This window comes from Borostomias antarcticus (genome assembly GCF_949987555.1).
Source record: "Borostomias antarcticus genome assembly, chromosome: 15".
Lineage (NCBI taxonomy): Eukaryota > Metazoa > Chordata > Actinopteri > Stomiiformes > Stomiidae > Borostomias > Borostomias antarcticus.
In genome coordinates, this window is record NC_140248.1 from 22,732,580 (window position 1) to 22,747,561 (window position 14,982).

Here is a 14,982-nt window from a genome sequence, read left to right on the forward strand (position 1 = left end):
GGGTAAGACACTGATGGGTCAGACACTGATGGGTCAGACACTGATGGGGAAGACACTGATGGGTGAGACACTGATGGGTTCTGATGGGTTCTGATGGGTAAGACACTGATGGGTCAGCTCATTCATCGAATGAATGTGGGAACAGGTGTCTCACCTCTTGAGAGCCTAACTAGGTTTTATATGTATATTTTGGCAGTTGGCTAATTAACTTAGATTGACTAGCTAACGTTAGCTGGCTAGTTATCATTACAGCTATTACTACTATTGCTATTACTAATAGATGTTTGTTTAATTAACGTTAGTTATCTACTGTCATTACCGACAGTTGACTTTCCTAACGTTAACGTTAGCTAACGTTATATAGCAAGGTAGCTAGTATAGCACTATTATCACTGACACCTTACTCGTCAACAATGAGAATAGCTAGTGGCAGCTAGCTAACGGGCTAGCCATTTCCTCGTCTGCACCACTGACCGTGCTGCTAACGATGCTAGCTCTAGATAGACCAGGCTAACGTGAGCTAGGTTGATAGCAACGGTCGTCGACGTTGAGTGCTTGACTTACAACGATATTATTAAAACGAGGCTATCGTGGATATGTTATATCCAGTGTCAGTTATTCCACAAATCATCGGGAAAGCTGAGACATCTTACCGTATTTCCCCCCGCCGGGTTTTCAGGACCCGAGTGATAACAGTAATCCCCTCCCACCTGGGTGGTACATTCCGACCCCCCTCCTACCTCGGTGGTACATTCCGACGCAACCCTCTTGGCTTTACCGTAATTAATGTAATATACAATACATTATGTGTAAAACGTGCATGCTATCCAGAAGCGTTATTTATGGCCCCGTGTTTTGTTCTCTCTTGTTTAATACATGTTGATTTCTTTTTGGAGTAAATATGTGATTAACTGTGGACACCAGAAAAGGGTATACGGTGGTACAAAATGTTCTACCGTACTCCAGTGAAGGTACGCCCTACTTGTCAATGTTATCCTATCACATCCATCTAGGGGCGGGATTGGGGTGCAGACGGTCAGTGATTGGTGCGCCGCCTCGGTGCGTCTGCTCACAGTTGCATAAACCCAGAGGTAGACATGGTACGATCGTTGTATAAACAAGAGAGACTTTCTATGAACAACAGATTAATGCCATACCTGGAGTTATGTCAGTCTGAAAGGTAAGTGTATCTAGGCTTCCCCGTTGCTACAGTTTAGCACCGACCAGTAAGACACATAAGGTCAATACTAGTGAGCCGGGTCTGTTACGAATTACATTACATTTAGGCTACATTACAGTCATTTAGCAGACGATTTTATCCAAAGCGACTAACAATAATTGCATTTAACGTATGAAAAGCCGATGTACTACTACTTGCCAGAACTCACAAGTGCATCTTCTTTCTAAAACAAGTGACTAAGAGCATAATCTAGTGCTGAAGGCAAAGTGCAAGAATAGCAATCTTAAGTACAGTGCAATACAATACAATACAATACAATAAGTGCTTAGGAGGGAGGATTGTTGTAGTACTTCTTGAATTGAAAATAAATGACGACATTGATGCACTTTATGTAGAAGCCTGTTTTCCTACTTTTTCCCTACTTTTACAATAATTTGCATAGATTATATTCCAGTAAAATACATTAAAAACATAATCAGACCAAGTGCAAGTACTTATCACATTGGGGATATTTCAGATAATTTAAAAAAAAGAAAAGAAACATCAGACATTAATTGTATGTTTAACTAGAAACTAGACGTGGGTCAAACCCGTGGTCAAAACGCTCTTCCCTTATTGATTGATTTCAGGGAGTTGTTTGTCGGTCCTTAAGATGAAGGGCCTCTTCTTGGTGGAGCCGCTCCTTGCCTTCTATGCCTTCGCCACGTTCCTGGTGTACCCTCTGGTGCAGCAGTACACCTACCGGAGACTGTGGCAGGAGCTGACCAACACCAGCTACCCCGCCAACGACCCCATCAACAGATGTGCTACCAATGGCAGCAACCACTCCAGCCACCACGAGGTTGGTCTGTTTGCAGTCTATATGGCACATTCATGTGTCCTTGACTGATGTAAAAAATAGTTTTATGTGTTCTGCATGCTTTCCAGGAACACTGAGCAGAAATCAGCTGTAGATGTGACTGAAAAACATGGATGTTACACAACTATGCATGTCAGCATTAACTGTGCTCACCACACATTTAGTCATGAGTGAACAGTGTCTTGATAATAATAATATTATGCAACATGGTACAGGGTTAGGGTTAGGATCTAGGATCAGAGTCATCTGTGGTGCTATAAACACTACGATCTACGATCCAGTCTGCAGCATGAGAGGACAAGCAGGTATTGATAATATGCTAGAAGCCAAATCTTCCTATTGGAAGAGACTAATTGGAAGCATACCACAGCTACATACAGTTCTGCCACTCATGATTCAATTAGGTTATTCTATAAACTAATCATTAATCAGGTTTGGCTTCAAGCATGTGGGCCTTGGTGATACCACGGTCATTTTACAGTAGGCTTGGTGGTCAAAATAAGTCATACTGGAGCCAGTATGCCACACACACACTGCTAAATAAACATTTTTTCCCATTTAGGCTATGCATTTTCAGCAATGCTTTTGCGGTTTCTTTTCAGCTGTTCAGCATTCATACACATTTTCTGCAGGAAATTATATTTTTTCTAGTAATATGTTTTTATTTTTTTGCAAATGAATACTGTATTTACCTAAGTTATGTGCACTCGTTTAATTTCAGCTCAGTGTAGAGAAATGCACCGATAAACACCTTACAGTGAGCGTCTACATGTATGATGGCTCTGTCGATACCATGTATCCTTGACATGCCCGCCCTGCGACAACACTAGCAGTTTCTGTGGGTCTACCCACACCCCTGAGAAGAATCCTAGGGGAAGCACTCGTTTCTATCTTCACATCCAATCTTAAAACAATGCATCATGTGTTTTCTATTTTTACTTCCTCTTTCTTGACATGCCATGTAATGAAACCAGATGCTATCCAGCGGAGGTGGTGTGCTGTGTGATGTGTGTCACAGTTCCTTGTTGCGTTCAGAGCACGTTGGTTAGCCCTTGTCACTGGAGCAGTGTCCTAGTCCTCATCACTGACCCATTACCCTGTGTGTTAAACTGATTCTGCTGTTATTTGTAATAGTTTTGTTTATCTCAGTGTCTCCATTCATAGAAGTAGCCTTGTAGCCTAGTGGCCCATTGGGCAGGAGTCTTTCTCCTGATTCCTGAGCGTGAGACCAGGGACATACTGTACCTCTAGGGTTACAAAGGGGCGGAACATTTCCGGAATTAATTTCCGGTAAAATTACAGAAAATTTCCACAGAATTTTGGAAATTTTGACCTTTTTTTGTAGCCTATAACAGCTTTTTTTCAACAACTTTTAAATTTAATTTATACATTTATTTTAGGATTTTATCCCATTTTCATACAACTTGATAGCCTATTGACCCTGACCTAGTGTCCAGTTACCCCTACTAACTGTTGAGTATTGGTCACACAGCCTGGCTGGTTGGTGATGTGAAGGGGAGAGACTCCTTGACTGTCTCAGCTCGCAGCCGTAATTACCACATCAGACAGGGTTGCTGTTGTGCGACAAACCTTCAAGATGAGTAGAAACTAACCACCCTCGGGGAGCGGCGGCCCAATAGGCCCCTCCCTCTGGTTCCGGCCATACTGATCTGGCGAGACCACCGGTCCCTGGTGGGCAGCTGCACCGGAACACGATGCATTAGTCCACCGCACCACTGCAGACCCCTAGAACAGGGAACTTAGATGTAGCCTAGTTGGGAAAAAAACATAATGAAATCCTAGATCTTGCAGCATGATCTTGGTTAAAACAACCCTATTTAATGCAAACTCAGTAGAAATTCAACTCTGCACTGCATTTCTCCATGACTTGCAGTGCATTCTTCCATTACTTGCACAGCTAATTCCTAGCATCCTGCACACCAAGAGGGCTGTAGAATCCAATAAAGTCATCAAAAATGTAATTTTTTAAATTTGTGTATTAGAAATGTTTGCTTGCATGTCTGCTATGACAAAACAATATGTTTATATTTATGTCTTTGTTTGACAAGGTAAATGCAGTTGGTATAAATAACCCCAACATTCCTAGTTTATTACTGTTTATTCCCATGGAAAGTTTTCAACTTTGAATATTCCTGGAATTTTGTGACCCTACTTACCCCCAATCTAACCCGTTATGTACAACATCAGCATTGGGTACCATTTTTATAGTCTTTGGTATGACTCAGCCGGGGATCGAACCCACAGCCTCCCAATCTCAGGGCGAACACTCTAACCACAAGGCCACTGAGGTCTCCGTTCATAACCACTCAATATGACCTGATATCAGTGTGGGTAGGGTTGCGTATCTATGGCTATGTACAAGAATATTTTAGGCTTCTTTTCTGTCAGAGTTTCTCAGTAAATTTCAGTAAATACACTCTGGCTCCCAGGTTAAAGCTGCAATCATTGATTTCATTTACATTGTAAAAACGAATTAAAACCATCTGATATCAGATTGTTTCATTGAGCCATAGCGTCCTAATAGTGTCCTACTTCAAAGACTCATCCATACTGGTGGCCTGTTTGTTGTTGTCTGAGCGGCTGTAGCTCAGTTGGTAGAGCGGGTCGTTCGAAGGGTCAGTGGTTCGAATCCCAGCTCCGACTGTCCACATGTCGAAATGTCCTTGAGCAAGACACCTAACCCCAAATTGCTCCCAATGAGCAGGTTAGCACCTTGCATGGCAGCTACTGCCATTGGTGTGTGAATGTGTGTGTGAATGGGTGAATGAGAGGCCATTGTAAAGCGCTTTGAGTGCCGCTAAGGTGGAAAAGCGCTATATAAGTGCAGTCCATTTATACCAGCATTTCTGTCTGTGTTGTCAATAGCTGACCCGGGCCTTTGCTCCATGGCTCTGGCCATGTGTTTTAGCCTTTCGTTTGTAAACAAGTTTGTGCTAGTCCCTTACTGCCATCTAGTGGTAAATAAAATCAACGAATGCAGCTTTAAGTTGTGTGTTGTTGTTGTTTTTCCAGGAGGTACAGAAGGCGACGTCTATGTTCTCCCTCTACACCGAGCTCTTCTCCATGATCCCCTCCCTCGCCGTCACCCTCATCCTGGTCTCCTACAGCGACCACCGTGGACGCAAGATCACCATCATCATGCCCCTGATCGGCTCCCTCATCTACACCCTCTCCTTCCTCGCCGTGTCCTTCTTCCAGCTCAACCTGTACCTGCTGATGGCGTCGTCGTTTGTCAGCGCGCTGTTCGGCGGCATGGGGACGCTGCTGGCCGGCTGCTTCTCCTACGTGGCCGACCTGTGTGAGGACGGCCGTCAGAAGACGCTGCGCCTGGCCGGGGTGGACATGGTGATCGGCCTGCTGTCGGGCGTGGCCTCCCTCTCCACGGGGTACTTCCTCCGAGCGGCGGGCTTCAACTGGCCCTTCCTGACCTCCGCGCTGTGCCAGTGCCTCTGCTTGCTCTACGCCATCTTCGTCCTGGCGGAGACGGTCAAGAAGAGGCCCCCTGACGACGGGTCCCCTCGCAAGACGGGCGTGCACCAGTTCGCCTATGGGGTCTACCAGCTGTTCGCAGGGGCCAGCCGGAGGCGCAACATCCTCCTCGTCCTCTTCCTCCTCATCTTCAACACCTTCGGCTTCGCCAGCGGGGGCGGGTTCTCCATGCTCACGCTGTACGAGTTGAAAGAGCCTCTGTGCTGGAGCGAGATCCTGATTGGCTACGGCTCTGCTCTGTCTACCACCGTGTTCCTCGTCAGCTTCGTGGGCGTGTGGGCGCTGTCGCGCTGCGGCGTCCCCGACCTGGTCATCGTCCTCACGGGGATCCTCTCCGTCGTGGCGGGCCTGATCCTGGCGGCCTTCACCAAGACCACGCTCATGATGTTCCTGGGTAAGATGAGATAAGATGAACTTCAATAATCCCCAGGGGGGAATTTGGGGCGTTGCAGCAGCAAGAAGGTACAGAATAGATCAGAGTTAAGAATATAGTACATAGAAGTGTACAAAATATATACATACAGTACAAAAGTAAAAGACAACAATGTAGCTACAGTATAGTGACAAAGTCAAAACCCAGCTCTGTGACACACTGTGGAAAACTGCTAATTTATATAACAATTATTATAATATAACAATGATGATAATGTAATAGCTGTTTCATATGAGGATTTGTTAGCAGACTATCTCACTGGCTACTAAGATACCATATTTATAATCACTGGCCAATCTATTATTGTGTTACTTTATTGAATTATGACTCATTGGTGGGGGGCGTGAGACTGGTTTAAGATTACTACATAATCTACCCACACTGGTCGTGTGGTGGTCATCATTACGTTAAATCCATTAATTGATTATGACTAGCGTCTAGCTTGTTAAGCAGGTGGGCAGTCGGCTAATTTATGCTCAGCTGTTTGGCGCTGTATGAGACTTACTTCACAACAGAGACAAGTTATAGTTTGGCAACTGAGGCTTAGGGGGCAAACAATACACTTGTTTGGTTTATGTGTTCCCTGGCTGGTTAGCGGTCATCACTCGGGCACTCTGGATGGGGAAAGGGCAGAGAGGAGATGTGTGTGCTGTGTGCAGTGCTGCTGCAGCGCGCCTCCGTTTGTGTCCGCTTTTTGCGTTTACCGTTGACAAAGGAAGAGAGGGAGGGGAGGGGCACGGGTGTGTGTGTGTGGGGGGGGGGGGGGTGGCTGGCAAAATTACAATGCATTTTGGGGCATTATTATTGTCACCATGGGCCACATACAGTAGGCCTACACTGTTAAAAAAAAAAATATATTTTAAATAAAACACTTTCAAAAGGGCACTTGCCTTGTCCAGAGGGCAAAGGGCAGGTGCTCTAGCACCACCTCGTGTCTATCTGTGCACGTCCCTGGCTACAAGAGCAAGATGGCACAATGACCCTTTTATAAAGACCCAATCAAGCTATTTTAGGGCACGCAGTCGACAGTGTGATGCATCCCCGTGTTTGTTCTTCCTAGTGAGGATTCCTCGACTCCTGGCCGTCATGCCCTATCCTGTCCTGCGCTCCATGATGTCAAAGATCGTCTTAAAGACAGAGCAGGGTGAGTGGGTCGGTGAGTCAGCTCTGCGCTCTCACCCAGAGAGCATCACTCTTCTCCAGCGGAGAGAGCTGTGACCGAGGAGCTCCTCTCTAAACCTCTCCATTCTTAAAGAGCCACTTCAGAAAACGTGGGGGGGAAAACACTGGATATCTGTATTGTTGTGTTCAGTTAAGCATAAGTCCTCACACCTGGAATGCTAAGTTCTGCAGATATACCTAAACCTGTACTCATTTGTTTGACAATGCTCCCTCTCTTCTTCCTCCTCCCTGTGTGTGTGCTCCTATGCCCTCCCCCCCCCCCATGTGCAGGAGCTCTGTTTGCGTGTGTGGCCTGTCTGGACAGCCTGAGTGGGAATATTGCCTACGCATTGTTCAGCAGCCTCTACGCTGCCACTGTGTCCTGGTACCCTGGCTTCTGCTTCCTGCTGGCGGCTGGGCTCTGTGTCATCCCTATAGCTCTGGTGGGGTAAGTCTGTCATCCCTATAGCTCTGGTGGGGTAAGTCTGTCATCCCCATAGCTCTGGTGGGGTAAGTCTGTCCTCCCTATAGCTCTGGTGGGGTAAGTCTGTCATCCCCATAGCTCTGGTGGGGTAAGTCTGTCATCCCTATAGCTCTGGTGGGGTAAGTCTGTCATCCCCATAGCTCTGGTGGGGTAAGTCTGTCATCCCCATAGCTCTGGTGGGGTAAGTCTGTCATCCTCATAGCTCTGGTGGGGTAAGTCTGTCATCCCTATAGCTCTGGTGGGGTAAGTCTGTCATCCCCATATCACTGCTGGGTAAGTCTGTCATCCGTGTTAGAAGACTTGAGAGCTGGGTCAGCCTCTCCGCTCCAGTCCTTGACTGGCTGGGAGTTCTTCGTCGCCCTTGGTGACCACAGCTCAAAGAACACTGAGATGACATGGGGTCCCACAAGGATCAACTCTAGGGCCCTTTTCACTCTGTACGTGTTACCCTTAGGTGATGTCATGAGAAGGAACAACATTAGTTACCATGACGACACCCAGCTCTACATTTCTGTGAGACCCCTCGACTACAGCTCAGTTGACCGTTTGATAGAATGTATCGCTGACATAAATGTGTGGACGGCACAGAACTTCCTCCAGTTAAACCAGGACAGAACTGAAGTATCGATCATTGGTGAAAAAGCTGAAAGAGGGAGACCATCGGTGCACTTATAAACACCGTCACTGAATACCAAATTCCTGGCAAGAATTCTAGGTGTCATGCTGGACTCTGACCTTTGACCTGATCTTTGAGGCCCATGTAAAGAATGTAAGAAGGACCTTATCAATTGTGAAACATTGCCAAGGTGAAAACGTTCCCCTCCCAGACTGATACTGAAGGACTAATGCATGCTTTTATCACTAGCAGGTTGGACTATTGTAACCCTCTCCTGTCTGGCCTACCGAAAAAAGTGATGAGTCAACTCCAACTGATTCAAAACGCTGCAGCATGTGTTCTTACAAAGACCAGAACGAGGGCTCACATCACACCAGTTTTAAAATCACTACACTGGTTACCTGTCAGTTTTAGAATAGATTTTAAGATTATTTTATTAGTCTATAAATCAATACATAATAAAGCACCTAAATACATATACAGACATGCTTTTAAAATATACACCTAGTAGGTCCCTCAGGTCCTCTGGCACTGAGCTTTTAATGGTTCCTAGAGCCAGGACTAAGATCATCCCCTAGCTCTGCTTTTCCTCAGCCTCTAGCGTCATGAGGCCATCCTGATCTCGCCAGCTCACGTTCTGTTTCTCGCACAGATCAGTCTGGACACTCTCTCATTAGATCTATTTGTGCCTCATCAGAAAACGATATGGCTAGTCAGCGTTCCATGAGGAAATACCAGCAGCTACGCCGGGTGTGGTGTAGGTGTGACGACAGCGAGAAGCAACTGTTTGTTAAAACAACAATGGCGGCTCCTAAAGAGGTTAGCGTGGATGCTGCTATAGCATCAGTTATATCTGAACTGGAGAGCAAAGAACGGCACTGAAGGTTTTTCTTGATGGTAAAGATGTTTTCATTCTTCTCCCGACTGGCTTCGGTAAGAGTTTGATTTACCTGTGATAGACAGACGGTTCATCCAATCACCTGCCTGCGCTTTTCCAAACAATGCTTCTGCGGAGCGAACCATCTGGCATGTCAGATGTTCAACCTCCTCACCAACACACTGCTCTCCTGTCCCTAGACTGGACCTCTCACACACACCGCTGACTACCCCGTTTTTATCTTGTAGTTGCCTGTAGATCTGTATTTCCTTATAATCTACTTAAAGCTGGAAAGATGACCAGAACCATAATCTACTTTATCAGCAGTATGTTGTGAATGTGAACTGTTGCCCTAGCCTTTATGTACTGTAGTCTTTATCTGTGATTTGCGGGGTTGAATCAGTGGTCATGAGAGCTTTTTGCAGTAGCTGTTGATGTGTGTCATAGGACTTGGCGCCACAGTGTAAGATGTCCCATGGATTCAATGGAATCCTTGCTTTGACGTGTGACTGGTGAGTCTAATGTGGTGTACAGCATAGATTTACGCCTGAAATCCTGTGATCAGTTACTTAAGCTGACCCAGGTCTGGGATCCATTTTCATTTTCAAAGGAACCAGGCAGAGTGGTGCTCTGTGGGCGTTGCCTCGGGCGCAGGGCCAGGGCAACAGGAGAAGCAGCCCTCGTCACGCCAGCGCTGACACACACAGGGAGGTGAAGAGCCCTCGTCATGCCAGCGCTGACACACACAGGGAGGTGAAGAGCCCTCATGTCCACCCTGCCCTCCAGCGGCTCTCCTATAAGAGAGCCATTGTTCTCAGCTGGTTCTAGCTGAAGGAAGAGAGACGCGGGCAGGTGCATGTAAGGTCATGCTCTGTGTTGATCAGTACTGTAGGAGTTAAAGTGCTGGGTCAGGTGGAGGTGAGCACGATGCTGCCTGATTGGTTCAGCCCAGTCACACGGAGCAGGGTACTCACACTCATACTCTACTGAGCATGATGGTGGCTTGATAAAGACCCTCACTTTCTCAACACATTTTAAGTCTAGTATTTACTGGGGTGCGATCGTGTGACTTTTGTATTTCTATTCAACCGGATGCGCACTTCGGCATGTTTTTGATGTTTGCCACGTACCCGTTTTAAATACCATATAATCCAGGCTTTAAAAATTGCATACTGTAACTTTAAGGGCATCAGTGGTGTCAACATGGTAGAGTGGGTAAATATTGTTTAATTAATCAGAATGAATGTTCAGTCACACGGCCCATATTAGATACCACAGGACATAAACAGGGATCATTAACTAACTGATATATGAATCTTGGCCAACCCGTAAAATACAGGATAAACTGGATGTTTGGTGATCAAAATTAGTTCTTCCTTCTCAATAGCATAACACCGTGTACCAGCTGTGACCTTATCGCTTTATCATACTGTTCAAAACTCAACCATGACTGAGCCACCTTATCAGAAGAACAAAAGATAATATCTTCTTATATTCTAACAGTCAAATAAGTCTTAACAGGAACTTTGTTCTGTAAGATTCTGGCTATGTCATTTTCCACTAATTGGCTACAGGTGACAATAGCTGGATTCAAACTGGAGGAAGGAAGGAACTGACATTTCCTTTAAAAGGAGTAGTCTCTAGAATAATTGATGGTGTAGGCCTTCTCATAGAATTATTATTGCCATTGGTCAAAATGTTAGATCTGGGAAAAAAAGGTTTGTTAAATGCAGAGAACAAATTAATTTAAAACAGTCAACTTTGAGTTTGAAGGAGTCAGTGGAGTTAGTGGGGGAATAAGACAGGCCTTTGTTAAGGACTGCTACTTCAGCCTCCTTTAGGGTCCATCCTGAGATGTTGACTATGGGCCTTTTACATTACCAAGTTCGGACTTGTGTCCTTGCTAGTCCGGACTTGGGAAGTTCGCATCAGAGTATGAACTTCCGAGGATGGGAGGATGCAAGTTCAGTCATTCAGCAGTTGGAACAGCAGTGTCCTTGATGACGTCACCTTCTTGGCTTGTTCTGTGTGGACAACGGCAGCCGCCATTGCTAGGATTTTGAAAAGCCTTTTAAACTGTTTTAAAGTAAATATCTTTACGTTTTCATTGCTTTTCATGCGGATAATTATTACAATTGAAACCAATTATGTGGCCATTTTATCCAAATAACGTCTGTTTGTAGGCCTACTAGTTTAGATAGATTATTTAGATAGGCATTTTCAATGGTGTTTCCCTAACAACCATTAGCAAAGCCGCTTGATTCAAAATGATTTCTGGGATATCTGTCTGTCTCAAGTCCACACAAGTCTGCTCCGTTGCATCCTCCATAAAATGGGCGGAGCAAGAACACATCCTGGCATTTGATGCGGACTTGGGACTTGCGTACTTTTGAATTGGAACAGTACTTGAGCTCCGACTGATGACGTTTCACAAGTTCACAAGGACGCAAGTACGGACAAGTACGCATATTGGAAAAGGCCCTATGTGTTGGTGTTGCGTTGGGAGCAGTAGAGATCTCCGGGGGGTAGACTGACACCCCCTCGTCCCCCGCCTGGCTTTCTGGAGTACTGGAGCTGCGCTGACAAGCATCCCTCTCACTGCCCCAGGAGTCCATCTCACTGGTTCTGGAGAGACCTGGTCTGGGTCTGGGGTCCATCTCACTGGTTCTGGAGAGGCCTGGTCTGGGATATCTCACTGGTTCTGGAGAGGCCTGGTCTGGGTCTGGGATCCATGTCACTGGTTCTGGAGAGACCTGGTCTGGGTCTGGGATATCTCACTGGTTCTGGAGAGACCTGGTCTGGGTCTGGGATATCTCACTGGTTCTGGAGAGGCCTGGTCTGGGTCTGGGATCCATCTCACTGGTTCTGAGAGATCTGGTCTGGGTCTGGGATCCAGTTTGTCCAGAACATGACATGGTTTCCAACCTCTTCTTCTCAGCCTGCCAGTCATAACCTCTTCCTTGTGCGTAGTCTTTCTAGGTTTTAATCAAACTATGTCCCCATCTCGTCTGTAAAGGATAATGTCTCTGACCTTAATCTCAGAAAGCACAGACATCCGCCCACGAATGGAGGTGAATGGCCGCCCATGTTTGGTTTTAGTGTGTGAACAGGTTTTAGTGTGTGAACTCTCTCATCTCTACTGTAAAACAGGTTTTAGTGTGTGAACTCTCATCTCTATAACAGGTTTTAGTGTGTGAACAGGTTTTAGTGTGTGAACTCTCTCACCTCTACTGTAAAACAGGTTTTAGTGTGTGAACTCTCATCTCTATAACAGGTTTTAGTGTGTGAACTCTCATCTCTATAACAGGTTTTAGTGTGAACTCTCATCTCTATAACATGTTTTAGTGTGTGAACTCTCATCTCTATAACAGGTTTTAGTGTGTGAACTCTCATCTCTATAACAGGTTTTAGTGTGTGAACTCTCATCTCTATAACAGGTTTTAGTGTGTGAACTCTCATCTCTATAACAGGTTTTAGTGTGTGAACTCTCTGAAGTTCAGACTTTTCCAGGTGTTGCGAGTGTGCATCCGTCTGGAAGGTGTGTTCACCGTGTGTGTGTGTGTGCGCGTGTGTGTGTGCGCGTGTGTGTGCGCGTGCGTGCGCGTGCGTGTCCAGGGTGGTGGCGCTGCTCGGCCTGGAGGAGACGGGCGAGGCCAAGGACCCGGCAACGGAGGCCCTCATCCCAGGAGACGAGGACTTGGAGGATGACGAGGACAACAACCCCGCACTGGCCTGAACACCGCGGAGCCGCCGCGGGAGAACACACACTCAACACAACCACTGAGTGGCCTGAGCACGGAGACGGACTATGCACAGGGTCAGCGGGAGGTCACCGACACACTCCTGCTGATCACCTCAGGATACTACTGTGTACTACTCATTCTGCCTGTGGGGGTACTTTTAATTTCTGTTGGGAATCTGTTTGTAGTTACAGTAGGTTTTATAGCAGGGATATAGGATGTTCCTACTCTTCTCTTTAGGCTCTCTTTAAAGTCTCACTGAAACGGACGTTTGAGATCATCTAACTTCCGTAGTTTGACGTATTTCCGACGCAAACAAGCTATGAGGGTGGGACATGTGTTTAGAGGAATTTGATTGGAACATTGACAAGTGGACGGGTTTTAAGAACTTTAGACAGATTCGATAGAAGGATAGCGTTGATTGACGGGTGGATGTCGTGAGATTATTGGCCTAAAATCTAAGGTACCTGTTGTCGTCATTGCACGTGACCTACCGTTTTCCAGGAAGTAAGAAATTATATACTTTGATATAAGATTACAACAAAAGTAGAATTTTTAAATTTGTTTGGCATATATCGTTGAATAGGTGAACACTATGACCAATTATGTGAACCAAAATGGGACAGAATGCTTTTTATATAAAAAATAGATATATTTTTTTTATTTCAGTGCGACTTTAAGATATCTGGAGTCCATGTAATACAGCAGAATAAGGCCATTTTAATTGAATGAATTGAAAATGAGTTTCTCTGTGCCAACACAGACGATCAGGGATGTAACGTGAGAATGCTAGCCTTTCTAAACATCCTCACAATATAGTACCTCAACAGTGTTTATAAAAAGGGGTATTATGACACTGTGGCATTTGTGCTCGACACAGTGTCCTCTGGCTGCACCTCCCTGGGTCCTAGTGCCAGTTGAACATGTGCCTGCTGGGAACAGGCCAATATTTGCAGCTGTCTCGAGAACCGCTCATCCAAACAACTTTACACTCGACACTACACTTCCTGGTGTCTTGAGCAATATACCTGCCGAATGTCAACTTCATTCAGTGCCCAGGTCTCGAGAAAGTCGACATACAGATAGACATGCATACATAGAGAGAGGTGCGGAGAGAGCGGTCCTGCCAGTACAGTATGGCTCGTGCAGTGCCTGTTTAAAATGTGTAGGCGGCGCCCCCTGGCTGCTAGGTGATGTGTTACATTGTGCGTGTTGGGAACGGGCTTATTGTGAGGCCTCTGGTAGTGCTGCTTGCAGCTTTCTGCAGCTTTCTCCAGAACCGCTCATCCAAACAACTTGACACTCGACACTGCACTTCCTGGTGTCCTGAACGATAAACCCGCTGAATTTCAGCATCCAGTGCCCGGTTCTCGAGAAAATGGAGATGCAGAGAGAGAAACATACAGAGATTCCTACCACTATAGTATGACCTAGCACTTATACAAGTTCAACTTCATACAGTGCCTGGTTCTCAAGAAAATCGAAACGGAGATACTTCAATTATAGTAAGATAGAAGGATCTTTGGTACGAAAAGTTGGCCTTATGGGTGAAAACTATCAATAGTATGCCACATTAATAATCTGATCTGCAAGGGCTATATCTTTTTTTTTTTTTTTTTTTTTTTAACCAGTTTGTGACAAACGGATCCCAAACTGTGGATCGATTATTTGACCAGTTCTCTAATGAATATGGACCAGATTAGGGATTTGAATTGGTGCAGTCGTATCGAAAACAGCTGGCCTGGTGCATCGATTGGAATCGGTGAATCGTTACAATGCACCCTTACAAATGGAAATACAGTGATTCTGTATTGTGTGTATATTTCTGAAGAAGGTTATTTCGAACCTTCTGTTTTAGGGAGCTGATTGCTATTATAACCGAGTTGGACTTTGTCATTCCATTTTCTGGGGTGCGTGTGTCTGTACTGATGTTTCAATGTAAGAAACACGTTTGAACTAGCCCACATACTTTTAGTATGACCCTCTCTATGGGTGTGAATATTCTACTAAACTCTACCAAATATATAAAAAGTACAATGTGTGGGGTCAAATTCCATTTCAATTCAGTCAGTTAAGAAGTGAGATTCATTTTAATGTGAGAAAAAAAAAAGTTTTCAACCAA

The 14,982-nt window shown here is 45.4% G+C and overlaps 1 protein-coding gene across 1 annotated transcript; it reads left to right on the forward strand.

The window, feature by feature from the left end:
* Positions 1-1,080: 1,080 nt before the first annotated feature.
* LOC311319008 (lysosomal proton-coupled steroid conjugate and bile acid symporter SLC46A3) lies at positions 1,081-13,369 on the forward strand. Its single transcript, XM_084450442.1, has 6 exons — positions 1,081-1,180; positions 1,810-2,021; positions 5,073-5,943; positions 7,043-7,126; positions 7,435-7,591; positions 12,736-13,369. The coding sequence occupies exons 2-6, from the start codon at positions 1,833-1,835 to the stop codon at positions 12,854-12,856; spliced, it is 1,422 nt and encodes a 473-aa protein (XP_084306568.1). The 5' UTR covers positions 1,081-1,180; positions 1,810-1,832; the 3' UTR covers positions 12,857-13,369.
* Positions 13,370-14,982: the final 1,613 nt, after the last annotated feature.